The sequence below is a fragment of the Oncorhynchus kisutch genome, linkage group LG15 (genome assembly GCF_002021735.2).
Source record: "Oncorhynchus kisutch isolate 150728-3 linkage group LG15, Okis_V2, whole genome shotgun sequence".
Classification (NCBI taxonomy): Eukaryota; Metazoa; Chordata; class Actinopteri; order Salmoniformes; family Salmonidae; genus Oncorhynchus; species Oncorhynchus kisutch.
In genome coordinates, this window is record NC_034188.2 from 61,507,522 (window position 1) to 61,527,632 (window position 20,111).

Genomic DNA, 20,111 nt, shown 5'->3' on the forward strand with positions numbered 1-20,111 from the left:
TATGAAAAGTATTTCAGATGTTTATTTGAAAAGTATTTACATCTAGGAATGTATAGATTCATCCTAGCTTGGTATGGCCTTCAAAATGGATATAATGAATGTACATCTGTGGTGCCTGATGCACATCTATTACCCCCCCCCCCCCACACATAAAAATAAAATAAAAGTCTGAGCTGGAGGTACCCATCCTGGGGAGAACGGTCAAAAGCAGTGCACTATATAGTGAATAGGGTGTCATTTGGGACTCAATGTCCTTCTGGGTGAGTAGCGGCGACCAGTATATTCTGACATAATGGGTTTAGGGTTAGAATAGGCCAGATGAGGAGGAATTGTCCTCAGTACTGGAAACTTCTCTTGGTCTGAATGTCATCAAGGATTTGCTGCAGCTCCTCATCCTCAAACCGCCCCTCAACACTGCAGAGAGAACAAGCAGGTTTCAGAACAAAACAGCACAACTCCTGTCACTAAATGTATAATTAAATGTAACATTTATTTAACTAGGCAAGTCAGTTAAGAACAAATTCTTATTTACAATGACGGCCTACCGGGGAGCACTGGGTTAACTGCCTTGTTCAGGGGTAGAACGACAGATTTTTACCTTGTCAGCTCTGGGTTTTTATCAAGCCACCTTTCAGTTCCTGGCCAAATGTTCTAACCATGAGGCTACCTGCCACACAGTTTGGTTATACCAAACGTTTAAGCCCGATTTCCTGGTCAAGAGCCGACTGCTACCCAATCAGAGACGAGGCTAAAGAGTCCAGGTTAGAGCAGGGGTTTCTAAAGTTTCTCACTCAGGCCCTCCTTCCAGCATTGTGGAACATCCCGCGCCCCCCTGCGTAAGCACCACATCTATTTCTATGGGCACAAACTCTGTTCATGACACAAACGGTTCACAACCCGCTTGTTGGCAGAGAGAACATGTTGAAGGTTTAAAGCTTAATTCCTGCTATTGTACACATTTTGTCATGGGGTGCAGAGAATGTTGCTGTTTTAAAGTTAATCTTTTTCAAATTCTTTACATTTTGCCCTGTCTAATGTGTGTTCATGTGATATAAGTGACAAACATTACATGATATTTAGGCAAATAAAACTAGCTTTAAAAAGTTAACTGACATGGGATAGTTGATCTAGACATTCTTGACAAGTTATAAATGACTCTCTAAGGTATGCAATGATCGACAAGAGGAACTGACGATGCACTACCCAACTTCAAAATGGCACCTTGTGCACTTTCTAGAGTAAGTTGAAAGCCGGACTGAGCCCCTGACCCGCCCCCGAACCTGACCCGCCCCTGACCCCCCCCCAGGCCATTTGGGAACCACTGGTTTAGAGGGCTGAGTATGGCGATAAGTGAGGAGACAGTAACAGCAGGTCTTACCTAGGGATGAGGGCTTTGGCCTCCTCCGCTGCTTCTGGACAAAGGTTGGCCAAACTGGCTAACTCAAACTTATGCAGCTTCTTCTGCAAGAGCAAGCTGTGGGATACAGGACAATAATTTCAGTCAACATGAAACGTTAATGAAAACATTCACCACCAAATAAATGTACATGGACTTTTATAAGGTATTGACATTTGTTTTTGGTTGTGATAGTGACAACAGCTACACTGACCTGCGAACACTGGCGATAGTTTCTCTGTTTTTGAAACGGCTGAAACGTGCAGTATAATTCAGAGTTTTCATGAAGACCTCAGATAGCTCTTGTTCGTCCTCTGCACTCTCGTTCTGCTGCTTGCGATGCTCCAGAAGCATGTGTACCTCAGAGTTTAGAAGTGTCTCCGCGTTCTCGAACTCTGAAGAACGCAGGGGAGGGTGGGTTTTAATTAAGCAATAAGGCCTGAGGGGGTGTGGAATATGGCCAATATACCACGGCTAAGGGCAGTAAAAATACCTGTAAGGGTATGTTGATAACCAGTTTATAATAGCAATAAGGCTCCTCTGGGTTGGTGATTTATGGCCAATTACCACGGCTAAGGGCTGTGTACAGGCACTCCGCGTTGCGTCTGGATTAAGAACAGCCTTTAGCCGTGGTAATCGGCCATAAATCACCAACCCAAAGGGCTGTGTACGGGCACTCCGCGTTGCGTCGGGTTAAGAACAGCCTTTAGCCGTGGTATATTGGCCATTAATCACCAACCTCTCGAGGAGCCTTACTGTTATTGTAAAAACTGGTTACCAAGGTAATTAGAGCAGTAAAAATACCAGTGGTATTCGGTCTGATATTCCAGAATTCAGGGCTCAAACCACCAAGTTTATAATGTGGAATATAGTTCGATAGGTACCTTAAGTGAATCGTTATATTCAATCTAGTTAACATAAATACATTTTGATACGAACCTTTGGGGAAAAGTAGCTGAGAAGCGTCCTCCTCAATATCTCCGACAGTTGTTGTTGAACCGCCACTGGACGCCATGCTGCTTGTCACACTGAATGAATGAGCCTTCCTAGCTGCGGGTACAGTTAGAAAAATGAATAAAAAAATAAACAGTTGATATCCAGTTGCTTGCTCTGAACCAAAAATGCCGTATATCGGCGCCTTATAATTGTTTGCAGAATTGTTTCGGCATAACAAAAACACTAGCACGACGAATCTCCAAATTCATCAAGGAAGGAAGCTGCGTACCAATCAGCGTCTCGTCAGAAACACAAAAAAAGTACTTCTGGGTCACGGAATTTCAGAGATTTTCAAAATAAAAGTCCCCCAACGTAATAGTAGAAAGATGTCAAAAAACTGTATTTGTTCATGATATATAACAAATAATTGTCTAAACAATAACAATGATCAATATTTGTTCATATTTAAGTGACATTTAGGTTTTAAAACATGTTCAAATGTCAAATAAATGACCCCAATGCGAAACAACGTACATTTATTACACATTGGTTTATATATTAAAAACTATTCTGGGTGCCACACAAAGTATTGCAGCGAATACTCCCTAGGGTCTGTAGAATGTATAGGCTATTTTATCTCACTTGGTGCTTTCAAGAAAACTTGGACTCAGAAAAAAACGAGGTCAAACGATGACTTCAGATAGTCGGAGCTCTAGAAAGATGGCAGAGTTTCTGACTTGGAACAAAAAAACACAGACACACACACACACACACACACACACCAGCAGCAGCAACCCAGCAGGATGAATCTGACGTGCTTGCCATGAGATAGTGAGTCACATAGTCGGAGCTCGTTTTTTCCGAGTTCCCAGTTGTCTTTAAGGCGACAACTGACACTAGACATGTTCAGGACATGTCCGATACACAATAACACAGACACACACAGCAACAGGAAGCCAACAGGATGAATCTGACTTGCTTGTCATGAGACAGTGAGTCACGTAGAACCAGTTTCACTTTCATACACAGCTCGAGACTAGACAGAACTTCATCGGGTAAGCGAAACAAATATTTTGCGCAATACCATTATTGTCTGTAATTTAATAGAAAAGTAGAGTAGGACAATGATGTCCTCAGTTTATACGGCACACACCTATTGACATAGGTCTGTTGTATTATTTCTATAACTATTAGTTTGAAACGGCCAAAAACCTAAAAGGGTTCTTCGGCTGTCCCCATATGAGAATTTTTTTGGTTCCAGGTAGAACCCTTTTGGGTTGTATGTAGAACCCTTTCCACAGAGGGTTCTACATGGAACCCAAAAGAGTTCTACCTGAAACCAAAAAGGGTTCTCCTATGGGGACAGCAGGAATAACCCTCTTGGAACCATTGTTTTTTCAAATAGTGTAGGATTGCAGAAAATTAGCTTCTGGACCAGAGTCAGGAATATAAATATATAAGTATGTGAAGGGTGTGTATGGACAGTATGCGAAAGAAAATGTGTGTACAGCAGTAGTTGTATAGGATGAGCCATAGAATACATTACAGTTGAAGTCGGAAGTTTACATACACCTTAGCCAAATACATTGAAACTCAGTTTTTCACGTTTAATCTTAGTAAATATTACCTGTTTTAGGTCAGTTAGGGTCACCACTATTTTAAGAATGTGAAATGTCAGAATAATAGTAGAGAGTGATTTATTTCAGCTTTTATTTCTTTCATCACATTACCAGTGGGTCAGAAGTTTACATACACTCAATTTAAATTGGTTAACTTGGGTCAATAAGTTGGGTGAATTTTGGCCCATTCCTCCTGACAGAGCTGGTGTAACTGAGTCAGGTTTGTAGGCCTCCTTACTCACACACGCTTTTTCAGTTCTGCCCACAAATGTTCTATAGGGTTGAGGTCAGGGCTTTGTGATGGCCACTCCAATACCTTGACTTTGTTGTCCTTAAGCCATTTTGCCACAACTTTGGAAGTATGTTTGGGGTCATTGTCCATTTGGAAGACCCATTTGCGACCAAGCTTTAACTTCCTGACTGATGTCTTGAGATGTTGCTTCAATATATCCACGTAATTTTCCACCCTCATGATGCCATCTATTTTGTGAAGTGCACCAGTCCCTCCTGCAGCAAAGCACCCCCACAACATGATGATGCCACCCCCGTGCTTCACGGTTGGGATGGTGTTCTTCGGCTTGCAAGCCTCCGCTTTTTTCCTCCAAACATAACGATGGTCATTATGACCAAACAGATCTATTTTTATTTCATCAGACCAGAGGACATTTCTCCAAAAAGAATGATCTTTGTCCCCATGTGCAGTTGCAAACCATAGTCTGGCTTTTTTATGGCGGTTTTGGAGCAGTGGCTTCTTCCTTGCTGACCGGCCTTTCAGGTTATGTCGATATAGGACTCGTTTTACTGTAGATATAGATTATTTTGTACCTGTTTCCTCTAGCATCTTCACAAGGTCCTTTGCTGTTGTTCTGGGATTGATTTGCACTTTTCACACCAAAGTGCGTTCATCTCTAGGAGACAGAACACGTCTCCTTCCTGAGCGGTATGATGGCTGCATGGTCCCATGGTGTTTATACTTGCATACTATTGTTTGTACAGATGAACGTGATACCTTCAGGTGTTTGGAAATTTCAACCAAGGATGAACCAGACTTGTGGAGGTCTACAATTTATTTAGATTTTCCCATGTTGTCAAGCAAAGAGGCAGTGAGTTTGAAGGTAGGCCTTGAAATACATCCATAGGTACACCTCTAATTGACTCAAATTATGTCAATAGCCTATCAGAAGCTTTTAAAGCCATGACATAATTTTCTGGAATTTTCCAAGCAGTTTAAAGGCACTGTCAACTTGGTGTATGTAAACTTCTGACCCACTGGAATTGTGAAACAGTGAATTATAAGTGAAATAATCTGTCTGCAAACAATTGTTGGAAAAACTACTTGTCATGCACAAAGTAGATGTCCTACCCGACTTGCCAAAACTTTAGTTTGTTACAAGAAACTTGTGGAGTGGTTGAAAAACAAATTTCCAACTTCAACTGTATATACTTACAGTGCCATTCGGAAAGTATTCAGGCCCCTTGACTTTTTCCACATTTTGTTATAGCCTTATTCTAAAATGGATTAAATAAATCAATTTCCTCAGCAATCTACTCACAATACCCAAAGCAAAAACAGGGAAAGAAATTTTAGCAAATGTATTAAAAATTAAAAAACAGAAATACCTTATTTACATTTGTATTCAGACCCTTTGCTATGAGACTCGAAATTGAGCTCAGGTGCATCGATCATCATTATACAACTTCATTGGAGTTCACCTGTGGTAAATTCAATCGATTGGACATGATTTGGAAAGGCACACACCTGTCTATATAAGGTCCCACAGTTGACAATGAGCAAAAACCGAACTATGAGGTCGAAGGAATTGTCCGTAGAGCTCAGAGACAGGATTGTGTCGAGGCACAGATCTGGGGAAGGATACCAAAGCATTGAAGGTCCCTAAGAACACAGTGGCTCCCATCATTCTTAAATGGAAGAAGTTTGGAACCACCAAAACTCTTCCTAGAGCTGGCCGCCCCCGGCTAAACTAAGCAATCGGGGGAGAAGGGCCTTGTTCACGGAAGTGACCAAGAACCCGATGGTCACTCTGACAGAGCTAAAGAGTTCCTCTGTGGAGATGGGAAAACCTTCCAGAAGGACAACCATCTCTGCAGCACTCCCCCAATCAGGCCTTTATGATAGAGTGGTCAGACGTAAGCCACTCCTCAGTAAAGGGCACATGATAGCCTGCTTGGAGTTTGCCAAAAGGCAACTAAAGACTCTCAGACCATGAGAAACAAGAGTCTCTGGTCTGATGAAACCAAGATTGAACTCTTTGGCCTGAATGCCAAGCGCCACGTTTGGAGGAAACCTGGCACCATCCCTACGGTGAAGCATGGTGAGACAAGTCTCTGAATGTCCTTGAGTGGCAGAGCAAGAGCCCGGACTTGAACCCGATCATCCGTGGCTCGGGTGGCTGAGGTACTTGATAATCTTCTCAGCCTTCCTGTGACATCGGGTGCTGTAGATGTCCTGGAGGGCTGACAGTGTGCTCCCGAGGATGCATTGGGCTGACCGCACCACCGTCTAGAGAGACATGCGGTACCATGCAGTGCATTTTAGGTACCCTCGCTGTGATATTTCCAACAGAATCCTCTCAATGGTTCATCTGTAGAAGTTTGTGAGGGTCTTAGGGGCCAAGGAAAAATCTTCAGCCTCCTGAGGTTGAAGACGCATTGTTGCACCATCTTCACCACACTATCGGTGTGAAGGGACCATTTCATGTCCTCAGTGATGTGCACACTGAGGGATTGAAGCTTTTGACCTTCTCCACTGTGGCCCTGTCGATGTGGATGGGGGCGTGCTCTCTCTGCTGTCTGCTGGAGTCCACCATCAGCTCCTTAGTTTTGTTGACGTTGAGGCAGAGGTTAGTTTCCTGGCATCACTCCGCCAGGGTCCTCACCTCCTCCCTGTTGTGTCATCAGCAAACTTGATGATTGATTTGGAGACGTGCGTGGCCACGCAGTCATGGGTGAACAGGGAGTACAGGAGGGGGCTGAGCATCCACCCATGTGGGGCCCCCTGTTGAGGATCAGCATGGCAGAGGTGTTGTTGTCTACCTTCACCACCTGGGGTCGAACTGTCAGGAAGTATAGGACACAGTTGGACAGGGAGGGGTTCAGACCCAGGGTCATGAGCTTAGTGATGAGCTTAAAGGCTGAGCTGTAGTCGATGAACAGCATTCTTACATAGATATTCCTCTTGTCCAGGTGGGATAGGGCCGTGTGCAGTGCAATGGTGATTGCATCATCTGTAGATCTGTTGGGGCGGTATGCAAATTGTAGTGGGTCTAGGGTGTCGGGTAAGGTGGAGGTGATCCTTAACCATTCTCTCAAAGCACTTCATGATGACAGAAGTAAGTTCTAAGGAGCGATAGTCATTTAGTTCAGTTACCTTCGCTTTCTTGGGTACAGGCACAATGGTGGACATCTTGAAGCAAGCTGGGACAACATACTGGGATAAGGAGATATTTAATATGTCTGTAAACACTCCAGCCAGCTGGTCTGCACATGCTATGATGATGCGGCACACAGTCCTTGTGAGCGGTGGGGGCTCACATCGGCGGCTCAGTGTTGTTCTCGTTGAAGTGGGCGATGAAAATGTTGAACTTGTCCGAGAGTGAAGCGTCACTGTCCCCGACTTGGCTGGCTTTCCCTAACACATGCGTCTCTTGTCCGAGCCGTTGAATTGTGACTCCACTTTTTCCATGTACTGTCGTTTTGCCTCATTGATTGCCTTACAGGGGTCATAGCCTGTTTGTTTGTACATGTCCATGTCCCCAGTCACCTTTCCGTGGTTAAATAAGGAGGTTTGTGCTTTCAGTTTTGCACGAATGCTGCCATTTTCCCATGATTTTTGGTTTGGATAAGTTCTAATCGTCACAGTAGGAACAGAACATTTCCCTGTTTGAGTGATCAAAATAGTCTTGAAGCTTCCTGCTTAAGTCTCTGCCTTTATGCGAGGAGGAGCAGCATGGAGGTGTGATCTGATTTGCCAAAGGGAGGGCGGGGGAGGGCCTTGTAGCCGCCCCGGAAGGGAAAGTAACAATGGTCAAGCATGTTCTCCCTGCGTGTAGCACAGAACATTTTCCTCCGATTTTCTTTATTAACGTCCCCAGCTACAATAAATGTGGCCTCGAATATGCTGTTTCTAGTTTGCACAAAGTCCAGTGTGGTTCCTTGAGAGCCATCACGATGTCGGGCTTGGGGGGGAATATACACAACAATAACCTAAGAGAATTCTCTCGTGAGGTAATGCAGTGGGCATTTGATGTAAGATCTTGAGTGGATGGCTGAGCTGAGCTAGTCTGGAGAAAGAGAGAGTTGAGCTGACCAACAGCTCACACGGTTGTGTGTGTGGCAGCCAGCCTAATGCCGCGTTCACATCATGTCGGGATCTCTTAAATGCGAATCACCTACTAGGAAACATGGGTATGATCTCTGGACCCTGATCTTTCCCACATGCTGAACTCAGACTTCATACACCACTGAAAATTGCAACAAACATGGAAATTTAGTACGAACAGTAGACCATGCCACACACAGCAGGTCCAGATTTAGGAATAGGACATAGGAATGGTTTACATGCCACAGTATCTTACCTCCTCTTTTTTGTATTGAATTTACAGAATACTAACTTCTTGAAACTCACAGAACCATGAGTCCCAGAAAGACAAACAAAAATGGCTCTCACACTGACAGCTCAGCCTTAAAGAGCCCACCAAAACAAAGGCATATCAACAAAGGTTCCACCCTAAATCCCTCTAATGGCTCAGGGGACTCAGGAACCAGCAGAGCGACGGCCAGCCAGGCCAGGGAAGCAGGAGCAAACACAGACATACATTATGCCAAGAAGAACATCCCTACTGTCAGATATCATCCTGACATCGCACAGAAGAGACCTGAGGCCCATCAGCATAGTCATAGCCCTGACAAGAGCAGCCAGGTCAGTGGTAAGCATGTGGTCTCTCCCCCCAGGACCAATCAGGATCAAATAAAATCTAGTAAAATCAGCAGAGCCACGGCTAGCCAGGCCAGGGGAGCAGGAGAAAAGACCACAGACACACGTTACGCCAAAAGGAACATCCCTACTGTCAGATATCATCCTGACATCGCAGAGAAGAGAGCTGAGGCCCATCTGCATAGTCATAGCCCTGACACGAGCAGCCAGGTCAGGGGTAAGCCTGTGGTCTCTCCCCCCAGGACCAACCAAATTGGGGGGAGCTCCATGGTCTCTCCCCTCAGGCCGAAAGCACTGCCCCTGGGGTTATGTCAGAAAGTAGAGGTGGAGGCGTTGGAGCTCCAGACCCGGGGCCAGAGAGAGAACCCCAGCTGGTTCTCCTGGCGTCAGAACCGAATCACAGCGTCGGTCGCTCACCGACTCGCCCATAGCCGCTTCGTTACTGGCCAGAGCACGACCCCGCCGGCTTCCTACCTGGCCGCCATCACAGGCCGCGGCACCAACGTCAAGACCCGCGCCATGACCTGGGGCATTAAGCGGGAAGCCGAGGCCGTGCAGAGGTACCATCTATGCATTTACTTTAATTGTTCTGCGATTGTTTTTATATGTTGTATTAAATGTTGTATTCTGTGTCTGTAATAAAGTACAATCTCATCTCATTTTATCTCAGATATCAGAGCCTGAAGAGCAAGGCCCTGGGCCGGGCGGTGAGGGTGCAGGAGTGTGGCTTGTTCATCGACCCCCAGCGCCCCTGGCTAGCAGGCAGTCCTGATGGCATCGTAGAGGACCAAAGGACCGGCCAACGGCTGCTCTGTCTAGAGGTCAAGTGTCCCTACAAGCACCGTCAGAACACTGTAGCCCAGGCCTGTAGAGAGGACCCAGCCTTCTGCCTGACAATACAGGACCAGGGGGAGGAGGGGGGACAGGTTAGTTAAGACATGTTGTTTGTTGTATCATTGTACCCCCTGACTTGGGCTATACCAAGCTTTATTTTAATTTTTTTCAAGCATACTATCATCATAAAGGCATTTTAATTATATGAAGAGTGCCTTGCCTTGGTCCCCCTTGTTTTTGATGACCAGTTAACCCCTTAACCAAAGAGCACCTTCAATCTGTAAAGATGTACCTACTAGTGTATTCTAGCAGCACTTCCCTATTCTTCTTTTCTCTACAGGTGAGGTACCATCTGAAGCCAGACCACAGCTATTTCACCCAGATCCAGTGCCAGCTGGCGGTGACAGGGTTAACCCAGGCTGACCTAGTGGTGTTCACCTTGAAGGAAACAGCCATCGTCCCTGTGACCTTTGACCCTGTGTTCTGGGACAAAACCCTGGCCAAGCTGGAGATGTTCTACACCGATGCTGTCCTGCCCTACATCAGAGACGTACTAGATATGAGGCCGGAGGAGTAGCTAGCATGCCTGGACACTGAGGTAGAACCATGTGGCTAGCTTGTTCAGGATGAGACTAGCTTGTTCAGGATGTCAGATATGGAAGTCCCGAGACAAACTGTAGTTGTGTCTGTGGTAAAGGACTGGTCTGGGTTGTGTCTGTGGTAAAGGACTGGTCTGGGTTGTGTCTGTGGTAAAAGGCTATGGCGACTGCAGGTTTAGAGATTTTAACCTATTACTTTACTGTCAAATATTTGAATGTAAATTAACCATGCCTGCCTTACGACATCTCAGAAACCTGGAGCTGATTTCATGTGAGCAGAGATCAACCTATTACTGAACAAAAATATAAACACAACATGCAACAATTTAAAATATTTTACTGATTTCAAAGAAGGAAATCTGTCAATTTAAATAAATGATTATGGCCAAATCTATGGATTTAACATGACCGGGCAGGGGCACTGCTATGGGTGGGCATAGACCCACCCACTTGGGAGCCAGGTCTACCCACTGGGCTGGCGTGGTTACACGTGGTCTGCAGTTTTGAAGCCAGTTGGATGTACTGCCAAATTATCTAAAATGACTTTGGAGGCAGCTTATGGTAGATAAATGAACATTAATTTCTCTGGCAACAGCTCTGGTGGACATTCCTGCAGTCAGCATGCCAACTGCACGCTTCCTCAAAACTTGAGACATCTATGACATTGTGTTGTGACAAACCTCACATTTTAGAGTGGTCTTTTATTGTCCCCAGCACCTAGTGCACCTGTGTAATGATAATGCTGTTTAATCAGTTTCTTGATATGCCACACCTTTCAGGTGGATGGATTATCTTGGCAAAGGAGAAATGCTCACCAACAGGGATATGAACAAATTTGAGAGAAATAAGCTTTTTGTGCATATGGAAAGTTTCTGGGATATTTTAATGAATCTCATGAAAACACTTTACATGTTGCATTTATATTTTTGTTCAGTATATAGGATCAACAGTAGTGTGGCAGCTGACAGGAAGTTGTGCTGGAGATCAGTTGTTTAAATAGGCACGAAGAATATTTGCTTAATAATGGTGATGCTTTTTAAAATGTATTTAACCTTTATTCAACTAGACAAGTCAGTTAAGAACAAATTCTTATTTACAATAACAGCCTACCCCAGACAACGCTGGGCCAATTGTGCCACCCTATGGGACTCCCAATCACAGCTGGATGTGATGCAGCCTGGATTCGAACCAGGGACTGCAGTGATGCCTCTTGCACTGATATGCAGTGCCTTAGACTGCTGCGCCACTCAGGAGCCGTGCTCCATTAAAACCAGACAAAACCATATCTGGTCTGGTGACTGATGTGTACAATACACCAAATAATATGTAAACAGTATAGAACACCGATGAGACTAATGAGTTAGTCCTTTACCTTTATTACTGCATGTGTCACATAAAAGATATAATAAACAACTCTAAAAAGCAAACTATTTACATCTTACTAAAGGTTTACCATCTGATATACACTGAGTGTACAAAACATTATGAACACCTGCTTTTTCCATGACAGACTGACCAGGTGAAAGCTATGATTCCTTATGGATGTCAAATTCACTTCAATCAGTGTAGATGATGGGGAGGAGACAGGTTAAAGAAGGGTTTTGAAAGCCTTGAGACAATTCAAACATGGATTGTGTATGTGTGCCATTCAGAGGGTGAATGGGAAAGAAAAGATTGAAATGCCTTTGAACAGGGTATGGTCGTAGGTGCCAGGCGCACCGGTTTGTGTCAAGAACTGCAAGCTGCTCGGTTTTTCAGTGTGTATCAAGAATGGCCCACTACCCAAAGGATATCCAGCCAACTTCACACAACTGTGGGAAACATTGGAGTCAACGTGGGCCAGCATGCCTGTGGAATGCTTCCAACACCTTGTAGAGTCCATGTCCTGACTCGACTGTTCTGAGGGCAAAAGGGTGAGAGGGTGCAACTCAGTATTAGGAAGGTGTTCCTAATGCTAGGCACTCAGTGTTCATATATAACGTGTTTGGAAGAGAGGCAGGCATCCACTGGCAATGTATAATACAGAGTCAGAAAGGTGAAGGCGTGACAATCTTATACATCAAATGGCAACAACTGTGGAAATAACTGAAAATGCATATTTTGAGAAAGTAGTCCCCAGAAACCTGTCCATGGGTCTCAAATGGGACCATATTCCCTACATAGTATTGTACTAAGTAGTGAATTCAGCATACTAGTGTAGATGAGCCAAGGCAAGCCCTTAGGTTCAGTGATGCACACATGAAGAGATGGGTAGAAGGAGGGTGGAAAGTATGGGTGGGTGGCAGAATGGAGGGGTGGGGGTAAATGAGATTAGCATGTGAGAAGATTTTATGTTCTCACCACAACAGTAACAGCAGGCCGTTACCAAACACATTCCTCTTTCACCCCTGCCCTCACTCCATCCCCCCCAATCCCTCTTTCTCGCTCTCCTGTAGCCCCTCATTCCTTCCTGAGTAGATTGTCTGTGAATGCATGGACATTGTACTGTTCTAGGGAGAGTGATAGGATCTTACAATGCCTGGATAGGTATTAAGTATCAGCTAGCCACATCATGTTAAAACAATCTGGTGCCCGATGGCACAGGTGATGTGGCACACAACCATTGGTTGATGAATGTAACATCTGAGCAGGGGAACACAACCATAGACTCATGGCTTGGTTGCTGATGGCAGTGTCCTGGGTCGTGTTCATTAGGCACAAAATGGAAGAAAAAGGATCGAAACAGGGAGGACTACCTGGACTTGTCCAATAACAGAAGTTAATTTACTTTTTCTGTGTCTTACTGAACACAACCCTGGTGGTGGTTTTTGCTGAGCGACAAAATGGACCAGCATAGAACTTGATGCTCACTAGTGGTCAACGTCCCAAATGGCACCCTATTCCCTACATCAAAAGTAGTTTACTATATAGGATACCCAAGTCAGTTGCACAACTTAATGCATTCAACCGAAATGTGTCTTCAGCATTTAACCCAACCCCTCTGAATCAGAGAGGTGCGGGGGGATGCCATAATCGACATCAACAGCGCCCGGGGAGCAGTTGTTGTTTGGGGTTGCTACATAGCTCAAGGGCAGAACAGCAGATTTTTCCACCTTTGGGATTCAAACCTTTCGGTTACTGGCACAATGCTCTTAACCACTAGGCTACCTACTGCCAATTGGGACGCAGCCAATGAACCAGCTGGTGCTATCTAGTCGCTGAAGCGTTTGCGGGGGGCAATCCGCGCCCGGTTGGAGCGTCTGATGTTGGTCTTGGTATCTCGGCAGGGCTGGCAGATGAAGACTTCAGGAACATGGGTGCGGCGGATCTTAGCGCAGGACAGGTGCACCCAGGTGCCACACTCACTACACTCTATCATGGGCCGACCCGCAAATGGCTTCAGGCAGAAACAGGTGATCAGGTCCCACGAGTCGTCCTCATCTGAGAAAAGAGAGAAATAGAAGAGACGTTATATTAAACACAGTCTCTGTTTTAAACTATCAATGATGGTTGTAAGATAGTGATGAGGTAATGAGTGAGTGTGTCCAAAACTGCACCCTGTTCCCTATTACTTTTGACCAGAGCCCTACTAGGGTCCTGGTCAAAAGTAGTTCATTATATAGGGAAAATGGGCCCTGGTCAAAATGTATACAAGAGGAGAGCGTGCCATTTGGGATGCTTCTTTAGTCTCAGGTACTCACCCTCCATCTTGCGGTTGTCTGCAGATGTGTCCTCTCCATCGCTCCCTCCCTGGTCTGTCTGGTAGTTGCTCCCTCCATGGTCCCGGTCCTGGTCGGGGCTGCTTCCCTCCTCTGTGTGGTAGCCTGTCTCTTGGTCTTCAGCTAGCTGACCTCTGAACCTCCTGTCCATCACCATCCTTAGGATATCTGACCTCTGACCCCTGTCTATGCCTCCTTCACTCCCAGACCCCTCCCAGCTCTCCCGTGACCCCTTCTCTTCCTTTCTTCTCTTTTTTTCTCTGTCTCCCAGCTTGTGAGGACTGCTCCTCTCCGTCTCACAGCTTGTCATTGTCATGTCAACTGGCTGCTCTGTCACTTCCTGTTCCAGTTCTTCACTTCCTTTCTTCTGAGGGAAAGCGTCGCTCGTCTTCCCAGCCGACCCGTTGGTGTCTGGTGTGTCTGTCTGACCGTTGTTGGTCTTGTTCCTGTGGTCAGACAGAGAGCTGCTGGGGGTGGCTTCAGGGAAGAGTTGAGTCAGGAAAGATTGGGGAAGTTTACAGTCATGGTCACGTTTGGAAACCATCAGAGGATGTGTTTTGTTGTCAGTAGGACAGCTGTTGTGGTTGGTCCATCCAGACTGGGGCAGGTGCTGCTCATGGATCTCTGGCGTTTTGCTGACCGTTGATCTAGTGGCAGCCTGTTCCGTATTGGGAGACTTGGCACTTTCTCCTCTAGGCTTCTTCTCCCCCTGACCGTTCCCGACTGGCTTCTTGTCTGACCTCCTCTTCACCTCCTTCCCTTCCTCCTTCTGGCCCCGAGCAGAGGAGCCACAGTCTGAGGTAGGAGAGGACTGGTAGGCCCATGGACTGGTACTCTGGCTGGTGCTGCAGGGGTTGCTGTCCCTGGGCTTGCTCTCACTACACCACCACTCCTACAGGGGGAATACATCACCATGGAAACACAACAGCAGAACTAGAGACATCATTCAACAGAAATATACTGAACAAAAATATAAAAACGGAACATGCAACAATTTAAACGATTTTACTGAGTTACAGGTCATATAAGGAAATCCGTCAATTGAAATAAATTCATTAGGCCCTAATCTATGGATTTCACATGACTGGGCATTGGTCACAGATACCTTAAAAAAAGGTAAGGGTGTGGATCAGAAATCCAGTCAGTATCTGGTGTGAGCACCATTTGCCTCATGCAGCGCAACACATCTCCTTCACATAGTTGATCAGGCTGTTGATTGTGGCCCATGGAATGTTGTCCCACTCTTTTTCAATGTCTGTGCGAAGTTGCTGGATATTGGTGGGAACTCGAACACACTGTCATACACGTCGACCCAGATCATCCAAAACGTGATCAATGGGTGAGAATGCTAGCCACGGAATTGTGTACAGATCCCTGCGACATGGGGCTGTGCATTATCATGCTGAAACAGGAGGTGGTGGCGCCGATTGGACTTACTGCCAAATTCCCTAAAACAACATTGGAAGCGGCTTATGGTAGAGAAATGAACATTTAATTCTCTGGTAACAGCTCTGGTGGACATTCCTGCAGTCAGCATGCCAATTGCATGCTCCCTCAAAACTTGATGTGTGGCATTGTGTTGTATGACAAAACTGCTAATTTTAGAGTGGCCTTTCATTGTCTCCAGCACAAAGTGCACCTGTGTAATGATCATGCTGTTTAATCATCTTCTTGATATGCCACACCTGTCAGGTGGATTGGATTATCTTGGCAAAGGAGACATGCTCATTAGCAGGGATGTAAACAAATTTGCGTACAACATTTTGGGGATATTTTATTTCAGCTATGAAACATGGCACCAACACTTTAAATGTTGTGTTTATATATTGTTTTCAATGTAGAAACAATAAGACATAAATTAATTACAAGAGCAATTTGGTGTTAATAAGCTACATCTCAGTCTTACTTGAACAGGAGAAAACTGTGTTTTATCAACCTACCTCTGTTTGATAGGGGATGTATCCAGTATAGGCCAACACAAAGGTGCAAAACTGGTTGAAGTCTTCCACAGTGCGTTTTCTCTTTCTCTGCGGAAAAAACAAACCTTGTTATTATAGACCATTAATAACCACATAACATGTGCAGAGTCCCTCCAATCCATGCAACTGGCCCGTAGTGCCAGGTAGGCAGAGTGGGCACATTTGAGACCATTCCATTGGGACCATTCCATTGAGAGCAAACTGTCTACTCGGTGCACCCAGCGAGCTGAAACAAACGCACCTAAGTGCAATAGTAAACTGCCGTGAGCCAAAGCGCGGGAGGCAGTCACACCGACCAACCAACCAGTTGTAGGCTAGCCTACACTTCGTTTGGTCGACAACATCAAGATAGTTAAGTAACAGACAAACCCGCTGTGTGAAAGCAGGCATCATAGTAATGATACAACGATTGCCAACTGATTTAGAACATCAGGGCCCACGCCTTTTGAAATGTAAACGTTAATTACCTGGATAGATGGTGGGCTCTTAGCTTGATCGGTTAAATAATTACTGTTTGTGGTATAGTTTAAGCTAATTTATGCAAATGTTTATAGCTAATCAAGATTTTGTTACATTAAATGAGGATAGCCTGAACATTATAAAGTTGGTTTGGCGTGTCTAGCTTGAAAGGTTCAAGAGTTGCTGTTGGTGAGTTATTTTATGCTAATTTAGATATTTATGTAGCTATAGTTGATAAAGATTTTAAAGAATTTTAAATTAGGATAGCCTGAACATTTTAAAGTTGGTCTTATAGCTTAATTGGCAAAGGAGCAGGACCATTTTGAATAGCTACCTCTTAGGTCCTATGGTTCTCATTCAAACCCATGTTAATTTATGCAAATCTTAAAATGGTTATAGGTGAAAAAGTATCAATATGAAACTAAACAAATAATATGTTTAGGAAGGTCATACAAAACATGATGCATTTATTTCAAAAGAACAGAATAGTATGTTTTGAGTTGTATTTAGCTGTGCTTTATAGCAGAGGCTATGAAATCAACTTTTTATATTCCCTTGCCCTACCACAGTCAACACAAATTTTACAGTCAAAATGTAATGGAAACAAGAAAGGATATTTATTGCTGATTGTCGCCAGTACTCACATGAGGAACGCAACGGTATGGAGCCTCAGTCTAGGAAAAAGTCATACTTTGTCTGTTTCAATCTGCACCATTTGTAGAGTTGTTTGGCAAAAATAGGTTAATTAAAAACCTTGAAATCTGCCCTTTCCGACAGGGTATAGCAATCAAAATGACTGACCTGCATGGACCTCTGTAGACTGAAATGGAAGTGCTATTTCGTAAGCCCCGGTCCCTTTTCCAATGCGCTGGTGCACTTGTCATCAGCCTCTTCATAATCAATTGATAACATTGTCACCCATCAGACTATTGGCAATTTAATATTTATTATTATAATATTTCAAATTAGTTTCAATATAGTTTAGGTGTAGTTTGGACGGGCTAGATGGGCAGTCAACTGTTGTCTTAGACTGTAAATACTAAAATAAGATTATAGTGTATTTTCTGACTATGCACTTTTGGATCAATCAATACATTTGTCTAATTACAATTTACATTTGGTGTCCTGAGGTTTCTTGTGACCCATTTTAACAAAATAAATGCATTCATTTAGCAATGTATTGTTTATTATGGAATATTTACACAATTGAAATAACAACTGACTCGAGACCATTCTAGTAGTTATGGATTTCCGGAGCGCTGACTGTTAATATTTTTATTTTATTTTAATAGGCAAGTCAGTTAACTTGGGGATTCGATCTCGCAACCTTTTGGTTTACCACCAGGCTACCTTCCGCCCCTTAGCAGTTTAAGCGCTAGAGCGAGTGGAATAATAATAACAATATGATATATAAGACACCTAGAGTTGTGCTTTGAAACAACCCACAACTTTAGGCTAAGATTGTCAAAATAAACTTTCAAACGGCCTGGCACCGGAAAGACAAAATGGACAGCCCTTCAAAAACGTGAAGCCAAATAGCCTACAACGCATGAAAAATGTACCCTAGCCCAAGAAAGTCTCGCGAATATTGCATAGACCTGTGTTGATATACATAGGCTATTGCAACACTGTCGCAACTCGATTTTGACATTATGTAGAACTTAATAGCAACATTGTATCGAGTGTGTAAAGCCGGGGCTAATGGGGGAGGGGAGGAAACGAGGGCTGAAAGACTGTAGGTGCACCTAGAACAGAAACACTGACAACGATGCCGGTCTCGATAGTTTCTCGGCGCGCCAAAGGTAGGCTAGTCGTCATTTCAACAAGACAACTGTTCGTGTATAGGCTGGCTAGCCGTAATGTCATGATCATCCCATCCGGGATTTGACAGTCAGGAGAAGAAAAAAAAAATCAACTTCATGTCTGTCTCTACACCGGGGTCGCCTGCATAGGAAGTGATCGACGCATAACGAGACAAACACTGTTCCCAAAATCAATCAAATAATCCTCTACTGTCCTTAAGTAATTGTATCTAAAGATGGCGACGAAGATGTAATTTCATCGTAACATGATTGCTGGGCGGTCACCAGAGAAACATGACAGTGGGTTAGACTGTTGAAGTAAGCTTGTAACATGTAACCTTCGCTTCTCCAAATAGTTTCTCTAAATTAGAGAGCTTGATCAGATGGCATCCTAGTCTACTCAAGGATACATTTTTGCAATTGCAAATCAATGAGCGGAGTGCCAAATATTTCAGCGACACAATAGAATTCCTCCTGACATGGCTTCTGTAGTCTAGCCTAGGCTAAACACACTCGATGCTGCGCAGGAAAAAAACAAGTTGTCAACGTTTTCTGGACACCCAATAAACTAGGTCACGTTTCACACGAAATGCAAATAAAAGAGCATCCATCATCGTCGATGCTTTTTTCACTGACCATCATTTAAAGGTGTTTGATTCATTAGGCTACGCGGAAAGAACGTTGTCGTATCCAAGTCGCGCGCCCTGGACACGCCACAACAAGCTTGCAACCTACACGGAAACTTGTTTGTTCTTACCACTTTGGAAAACATTTAACAATGTAGGCTAATAAACCATACATACCTGGGTTAACATTGTTGTATGTCTCTAAATCAAATGCAAACAAAATGCTGAGGGTGAGGTCTTGTCCTCCTTGCTCTGCTGTAGCCTTGTCCTGATGATTTTCAATCGACGAAATTGGTTATTTTAGGAAAACAAATCTCGATGTTTTACTTACAGCAACACGTTCGTTACAACAGACAACATTCAGCTACTAGACATTCTATCATTGTCAGCAACGATGTTGTTTGATTCACAAAATGTTTAATGATAAACCATGGAACAGTAGTCCTAGAATGAAGACAGAGCGAAAATGTACTGTTCTTTGGTAGTCTCTCTACAAACAATTGTCTTTGTCGCTGCCGCGCAAGCTGTCCTATGATATAAAAAGCAACGAAAAGTACACTGACTCCTGAAGGTGGGAGATCCGCGAAACGATCACATTCTATTAGTGACATCAGTCCACGGAGCAGGACAGGACCGCTTTAACTCAAAAGAGGAGGGTAACTCCCGTTTCGTAGATGGTTGAACGAATACTATCTAAAATAACTATTGGAGTATAAGAAATATGCGATATAAATTGTAGCACAATATTATAACACATTTGCATGACGCAACTAAAAACAAAAAACCTACTACATATAGCGTATCATTTGTGGAACACCCCTTTCCAGTCAGATAGTTGAGTCCGTCATCTAGTAAGACGCTGAACAGGAGGATATATTATCATATCTCCCGCGAAAAGTCGGCAACTGTTCATGGAGCACAGGTGCCCTCATTCAATTTGAACTGATTTGAAGTTGCATGTTTTTAACTTTGAGAAAGTCACTATGTGAGCCATGTAAAATAGTTAGCCTTCTGCGCAAGTATTTACAAATATTTCAAAAATACAACATGGTGTTTGGCTAGACAAGCCTACTCTGGCACAAAAACATTCCATAGTCTACCAGTAGAGGGTGTTGTAACACTTGTTACCTGGGACAGTAGGCTCTCACTGTCTCACTTTTAAATAGTGAAGGCAGGCCTAGCCCACTTACACTGAAAATAAAGACAGAG

At 44.1% G+C, this 20,111-nt stretch overlaps 3 protein-coding genes across 6 annotated transcripts; 1 reads left to right on the top strand and 2 right to left on the bottom strand.

The window, feature by feature from the left end:
* On the bottom strand, window positions 1–2,642 carry polr2d (RNA polymerase II subunit D). Its single transcript, XM_020503114.2, has 4 exons — window positions 2,336–2,642; window positions 1,611–1,791; window positions 1,379–1,474; window positions 1–414 (listed from the first exon to the last, which is right to left on the bottom strand). Exons 1-4 carry the CDS (start codon window positions 2,409–2,411, stop codon window positions 336–338), a joined length of 432 nt encoding a protein of 143 aa, XP_020358703.1. The 5' UTR covers window positions 2,412–2,642; the 3' UTR covers window positions 1–335.
* Window positions 2,643–3,091: 449 nt separating this feature from the next.
* LOC109905628 (uncharacterized) lies at window positions 3,092–11,765 on the top strand. Its single transcript, XM_020503115.2, has 4 exons — window positions 3,092–3,387; window positions 8,574–9,465; window positions 9,576–9,831; window positions 10,080–11,765. The coding sequence occupies exons 2-4, from the start codon at window positions 8,603–8,605 to the stop codon at window positions 10,314–10,316; spliced, it is 1,356 nt and encodes a 451-aa protein (XP_020358704.1). The 5' UTR covers window positions 3,092–3,387; window positions 8,574–8,602; the 3' UTR covers window positions 10,317–11,765.
* Window positions 11,204–19,812, bottom strand: LOC109905629 (PHD finger protein 13). 4 transcript variants are annotated; one of them, XM_031790705.1, is made up of 6 exons: window positions 19,466–19,743; window positions 19,080–19,170; window positions 15,977–16,063; window positions 14,019–14,928; window positions 13,490–13,758; window positions 11,204–12,237 (listed from the first exon to the last, which is right to left on the bottom strand). In XM_031790705.1, exons 2-5 carry the CDS (start codon window positions 19,089–19,091, stop codon window positions 13,529–13,531), a joined length of 1,239 nt encoding a protein of 412 aa, XP_031646565.1. In that variant the 5' UTR covers window positions 19,092–19,170; window positions 19,466–19,743; the 3' UTR covers window positions 11,204–12,237; window positions 13,490–13,528. The 4 variants fall into 4 exon arrangements, with proteins under 4 accessions (XP_031646565.1, XP_031646564.1, XP_031646563.1 ...); XM_031790704.1 differs by having other exon boundaries at window positions 11,204–13,758; window positions 19,692–19,812; XM_031790703.1 differs by having other exon boundaries at window positions 11,204–13,758; window positions 19,466–19,746.
* Window positions 19,813–20,111: the final 299 nt, after the last annotated feature.

Bases quoted from the DNA above. Each gene is read 5' to 3' on its own strand.
- polr2d (XM_020503114.2), bottom strand. From the start codon at position 2,411: ATGGCGTCCAGTGGCGGTTCAACAACAACTGTCGGAGATATTGAGGAG. The intron at 1,475-1,610 runs GTCAGTGTAGCT...TGTATCCCACAG, and splicing joins ACTATCGCCAGTGTTCGCAG to CTTGCTCTTGCAGAAGAAGC. The intron at 415-1,378 runs GTAAGACCTGCT...TTCTCTCTGCAG, and splicing joins GCCAAAGCCCTCATCCCTAG to TGTTGAGGGGCGGTTTGAGG.
- LOC109905628 (XM_020503115.2), top strand. From the start codon at position 8,603: ATGAGTCCCAGAAAGACAAACAAAAATGGCTCTCACACTGACAGCTCA. The intron at 9,466-9,575 runs GTACCATCTATG...ATTTTATCTCAG, and splicing joins GAAGCCGAGGCCGTGCAGAG to ATATCAGAGCCTGAAGAGCA. The intron at 9,832-10,079 runs GTTAGTTAAGAC...TTTTCTCTACAG, and splicing joins AGGGGGAGGAGGGGGGACAG to GTGAGGTACCATCTGAAGCC.
- LOC109905629 (XM_031790704.1), bottom strand. The intron at 14,929-15,976 runs GTAGGTTGATAA...TTCCCCCTGTAG, and splicing joins ACATCCCCTATCAAACAGAG to GAGTGGTGGTGTAGTGAGAG. The intron at 13,759-14,018 runs GTGAGTACCTGA...CTCTTTTCTCAG, and splicing joins AGACAACCGCAAGATGGAGG to ATGAGGACGACTCGTGGGAC.